Below are 6,167 nucleotides of genomic sequence, written 5' to 3'. Positions count from 1 at the left end.
GAAGATACAATGATTATATCCACAAACTTAAAAAATAATGTGAGGTATATTTTGTAAATACGTGTGCTGCAAATGTGTTGGTTATTCAAAAGTCGGGTTAGGTTTAGATATTCTTTACGCTAAGACAATAGTTTTCTTCAGTCTTTAGGCTATGCTAAATAAAATCCAGAATGGAATGGTCCGGAATGTCCCCCTTAACAAGTGTGCGCACCACTCCTTGGGGCATAAAACTCCTCTCTGCTATTCAACATCTTAGATGGTCTTGAGCCAGTCGGACCAATAAACAGCAGAAAGAATAATGACAGGCCTCAACGCTTTAAAATTGGACGCTAATGTAGTAGTTCTTGGGAAAGACAGGGTTGGTAAATCTGGTGAGACCAAATCTCTCATTATTTATCGTTTTGTGCAATGTATTCAAGTCTACAGTGCAATGGTCAGTGGACCATTCTGGCATTTCTAACTGGATCCATTCCTTTCCTCAACATACTTAGTAGGATGATGATGATGACGACGATGATGATGATGATGATGATGATTATTGTTTCACAGCGTTGACAGTCCGCTTTTTAAGTAGAAGATTCATTGGAGAATATGGGAATATTGGTAAGTGTTGTTTGTCTGTCATCACCAGATATTGTAATATCAAGCTAACATTTGACTATTGTAGGCCTATACAGTACAACTAAATTACTATTTGTCTGTTAATTGCTTTCAGAATCAATCTACAGCCACAATGTTGTCATGGATGGAAGGGACATAACTTTTAACATCTGGGATTCACCATGTTGTCAGGTATTACGAAATGTTAACATTCAATCTATTATAATGCAGGTTAGTGTGTTTCATCATGAATCTTGTTATAGAGGCAGCTCTGCAGAGTGGTCAATAGCAGGCACAGCCACAAAGTCATAAAATCTGAATTTAAACCTAATATTAACCCTAACCTTAACCACACTACTAACCCTAATGCCTAACCCTAACCTTAAATGAAGGTCAGAAAGCTAACTTATTTTCATGCATTTTTACAATAGAGCCAAATTTGACTTTGCAGCTGACTTATCTAAGGGAAAACCGCTCAGTTCTGCCTCATGTCAAGACACGCCAACCTGCTGTTATAATATGCCATCATCATGATGTCTGAAACTGTATTCAGTCCTTTGAAATGACTGCAAGAATTCAGTATATTTGGCATCTTATACAGAGCACTTCAGTTAATCATAGGCTTATTTATAAGTGCCTTTATGGTAGACACAGATTTATGATGCTGCCATTTTCCCATACTGCAGTGAGTATTACTGCAGAGAAGCACCTGGTTGTCTTTGGCATGAATGAGTCCACTTTTACTAGCACCATGCACGACCACAATGACTGGACACAATCGGCCCAGAGAAATAGGGCTTACATGGACTGACTAACTTATCCCAAGATTCTTCCTTTCCCAATACATAACCTATCACTCTTTGATCCAAGCAAGCCTATACATTTTTTATATCTTTTAACCTTTTCCAGGATCTGTCCATGGAGACCTCCCCATATGAGAAGAAAGTCCAGTGGGCGAACGGTTTTGTCCTGGTCTACAGCATCTGTGACAGGGCCAGCTTCAACTCTGTCACCAAGCTGATCCAGTCCATTAAGGACTTCCAGGGCATGGTCATGGTGCCCATGGTGATCGTAGACAACAAGAGGGACCTGAATCACAGATGGACAGTCCTCAGTGAGGAGGGCAGAATGCTAACCCTGACAATAGACTGCCAGTTCTATGTGGTTTCAGCTGCTGAGAACTACTACAGTGTCCTCATGGTGTTTCACGGACTAATAGACAGGATATGGAAGTCCAAGTCTGCCATCAAGAAGCAAGCTGGAATTAAAGACATTGTGAAAAGCATGTCTGCAGTTTTTGCCAGGAGACGGACGGATTCGCTGTGAGACTATGGCACAGGGAGGAAGACATTGTATACTGTAATCAATGTATGCATAGGTCTGACATGAGTTGTTGTATGATGTCTGTGCTCTGGCATCAGGACATGACTTGGTATGTGACAAAGGGATCCAGAGACTGCCTTATGGCTAACACACGACAATGAAGGGCAGAAACAGGGGCAGTTGGCATTGTAGTTGTGGAAATGGCAGTGATGGAAAAAGTGCCCAATTGTCATACTTGAGTAAAAGTAAAGATACCTTAATAGAAAATGACTGAAGTAAAAGTGAAAGTAACCCAGTAAAATACTACTTGAATAAAAGTCTAAAAGTATTTAGTTTTAAATATACTTAAGTATCAAAAGTAAATGTACATTCCTTATATATTAATTTACATTCCTTATATTTATTAAACCAGACGGCACAATTTTTACATTTTTTTCTATGGATAGCCACTCCAACACTCAGACATCATTTACAAACGAAGCATTTGGGTTTAGGGAGTCCGCCAGATCAGAGGCAGTAGGGATGACCAGGGATATTCTCTTGATAAGTGTGTGAATTGGGACATTTTCCTGTTCTGATAAGCATTCAAAATGTAACGAGTAATTTTGGGTGTCCGGGCAAATGTATGGAGTAAAAATTACATTATTTTCTTTAGGAATGTAGTGAAGTAAAAAACGACTTAAGTAGTACTTTAACATATTTTTACTTAAGTACTTAACACTACTGGGAAATGGAGACTAGTACCCAAAGTTATTGCTTTAGTTGTGGCTGACTGCTGCAGGAAAGGACTGACTTGGAAAGAGCACACTATCCACAGAAATTGTAGATCTTGTATATTATTTACAATGAAACAATTCCTTTATTTAACTGTCTAGTAGCTGCTCTTTACACTGAATACTTTTGCAAAGAAATGCATATGAATATCATGGCCAGTGACCAGTCCAGTGACATTCTGTGGCCGTCTGGGAAAAGGTGCCAAAGTTAGCTCATAAAGAGATAAATTATATTTGATCAAATTACTATTATCCTTAACCCATTATCAACTATTGCAGGGCAAACACTTAATAATTACTTTCATATACAAAAATTACTTTTTTAAACCAACATGAGCACTTTTCATATCAATATTGTTTGTCACCAAGATGAGTGACAAGGCTCCTGGAAATTAATACAATATTGGGATGTAGCTTAAGTGATAAACACTTGAGATAAGTATATGTGTCACGACTTCTGCCGAAGTTGGTGCCTCTCCTTGTTCGGGCGGCGTTCGACGGTCGACGTCATCGGCTTTCTAGCCTCCACCGATCTACATTTCTTTTTCCATTTGTTTTGTCTGTATTGTTCACACCTGGTTCCCATTTCGTTTGAATTATTTCCCTATTTAACCCTCTGCAGCCATCATGGTTTTGTGCGTGTTTATTGTTGTCAGTTGTCTCGTTTATGCGATTCTGGATTTTCGTTCTCCTTGCTGGAAGATTGATTTTGAGTAAAGTTACTATTAGTACTCATCTCTGTGTCCTGCGCCTGACTCCACCTTACCCACATCACCTAGACTCTGACAATATGTATACATTTATGTTTATATTCCTATACTGAAATGAAATAAAAACATTTTTTATTGCTATGAGCTGAATAAAACCCCTATACCGTCATCTTATTTTAATTTTATTTAACCTTTATTTAACTAGGCAAGTCAGTTAAGAACAAATTCTTATTTTCAATGACGGCCTAGGAACAGTGGGTTAACTGCCTTGTTATTGACATCTTATTGAATTTATGTATGGGAATACTGGAATAAATATTGACTGTCCAGTATAGTTTGTAAATTACTCTTCTTGTAACGTCAGCAACCAATACAGTAGCAGCTTTTGCTACAATCTAAATCACCAGTCAAACACTTGTCAAGATACAACATCCTCTGAATATAAGGACATATAGGAATATTTGACCCTGTTGATGAGAAAATTCCAGCCTACCCCAGACAGAATAATGAGCCGAACATGACAGATGGAAGAAATATAACTGTTCCGTTAATCATCCCACCAGTTCAAGGCAAGTAAGGATTTAATGTGAAGTGAGGATATGTAAACATAGATACATGCTATTAAGAAACAGTAATGAAAGTGTCATATTTCATTTCATGCATGTCCCTCATCGTGAAAAATGTGGGTTATTTCTTCAAGACAGTCTTTTGTTCAACATTTTCCCATGGTAGGTAGTAAGAAGGAAAGATGGATCCCCAGAGTCAGATTTTTTCTCAAATCCAATTTATTAATCCCTCTAATGACAGCGGTAAAGACACAGAGCTCAATGTGGACAGGATCAAGGCGTGTCGCTTCATTGATCTGTCTGTTCTTAATGATTTAAAGCTAATGAGCACAGTCACATTATTTCAGACATGCTTATATGTCTTCTATTGGGTATTTGACAACAGAATAAGAGGCATTCTTTCAAGCAAAGTCTTGGCCCTCGTCTTATGTTTGCCATATCACAAAGACACACGCATCATATACAGTACCAACCAGTTAAAAGTTGGGACACACAGACTCATTCAAGGGTTTTGTAAATGTTTTACTATTTTCTACATTGTAGAATAATAGTGAAGACATCAAACTATGAAATAACAAAGATGGAATCATGTAGCAACCAAAAAAGTGTTAAACAAAAAAAAGTATATTTTATATTTGAGACTCTTCAAAGTAGCCACCCCTTGCCTTGATGACAGCTTTGCACACTCTTGGCATTCTCTCAACCAGCTTTGTGAGGTAGTCATCTGGAATGCATTTCAATTAACAGGTGTGCCTTGTTAAAAGTTAATTTGTGTAATTTCTTTCCTTCTTAATACGTTTGAGAAAATCTATTTGTGTTGTGTTGTGTTGTGGCAAGGTAGGGGTGGTATATAGAGTTAATTTTATATTATGGCAAGAACAACTCAAATAAGCAAAGAGAAACAAAAGTCCATCATTACTTTAACCTGTTGGGGCTAGGTATTTTCACGGCCGGATAAATAACGTACCCGATTTAAACTGGTTACTACTCTTGCCCAGAAACGAGAATATGCATATAATTAGTAGATTTGGATAGAAACACTTAAAGTTTCTAAATCTGTTTGAATGGTGTCTGTGAGTATAACATAACTCATATGGCAGGCCAAAACCTGAGAAGATTCCATACAGGAAGTGCCCTGTCTGACAATTTGTTGTCCTGTTGCATCTCTATTGAAAATACAGCATCTGTGCTGTAATGTGACACTTTCTAAGGCTTCCATTGGATCTCTAAAGCCGCCAGAAAGTGGAATGGGGTGTCTGCTGTCTCTGGGCAAAGTACAGCAGCAGAGTTTGTAAGTGGTCAGCCTGGGGACAGTGAGACTGAGATGCGCGTTCACGAGACTTCTCCATTTTTTTCTTTCAGCCTTTGAATGAATACAACGTTGCCCGGTTGGAATATTATTGCTATTTTACGAGAAAAATAGCATAAAAATTCATTTTAAACAGCGTTTGACATGCTTCTAAGTACGGTAATGGAATTTTTTGTCACGAAATGCGCGCGCGTTACCCTTCGGATAGTGACCTGAACGCACAAACAAAACGGAGGTATTTGGATATAACTATGGATTATTTGGAACCAAAACAACATTTGTTGTTGAAGTAGAAGTCCTGGGAGTGAATTTTGACGAAGAACAGCAAAGGTAATCCAATTTTTCTAATAGTAATTCTGAGTTTAGTGAGCCCCAAACTTGGTGGGTGTCATAATAGCTAGCCGTGATGGCCGAGCTATGTACTCAGAATATTGCAAAATGTGCTTTCGCCGAAAAGCTATTTTAAAATCGGACATAGCGTTTGCATAAAGGTGTTCTGTATCTATAATTCTTAAAATAATTGTTATGTATTTTGTCAACATTTATCATGAGTATTTTAGTAAATTCACCGGAAGTTTTCGGTGGGTATGCTAGTTCTGAACATCACATGCTAATGTAAAAAGCAGTTTTTTGATATAAATATGAACTTGATTGAACAAAACATGCATGTATTGTATAACATAATGTCCTAGGAGTGTCATCTGATGAAGATCATCAAAGGTTAGTGCTGCATTTAGCTGTGGTTTTGGTTTTTGTGACATATATGCTTGCTTTGAAAATGGCTGTGTGATTATTTTTGGCAGGGTACTCTCCTGACATAATCTAATGTTGTGCTTTCACTGTAAAGCCTTTTTGAAATCGGACAATGTGGTTAGATTAACGAGAG

General features: G+C 37.8%; 1 protein-coding gene across 2 annotated transcripts; it reads left to right on the top strand.

Annotated features, from left to right (window-relative positions):
* Positions 1 to 298: 298 nt before the first annotated feature.
* Positions 299 to 2,396, top strand: si:dkeyp-59c12.1 (Ras-related and estrogen-regulated growth inhibitor-like protein). 2 transcript variants are annotated; one of them, XM_014149158.2, is made up of 4 exons: positions 299 to 371; positions 550 to 603; positions 716 to 792; positions 1,510 to 2,396. In XM_014149158.2, exons 1-4 carry the CDS (start codon positions 299 to 301, stop codon positions 1,924 to 1,926), a joined length of 621 nt encoding a protein of 206 aa, XP_014004633.2. In that variant the 3' UTR covers positions 1,927 to 2,396. The 2 variants fall into 2 exon arrangements, with proteins under 2 accessions (XP_014004633.2, XP_045552753.1); XM_045696797.1 differs by having other exon boundaries at positions 716 to 831; positions 1,540 to 2,396.
* Positions 2,397 to 6,167: the final 3,771 nt, after the last annotated feature.

Source organism: Salmo salar, chromosome ssa16 (assembly GCF_905237065.1).
Source record: "Salmo salar chromosome ssa16, Ssal_v3.1, whole genome shotgun sequence".
NCBI lineage: Eukaryota > Metazoa > Chordata > Actinopteri > Salmoniformes > Salmonidae > Salmo > Salmo salar.
The sequence above is the reverse complement of the archived record's forward strand: the minus strand, read 5'-3'. Positions and strand labels throughout refer to the sequence as shown.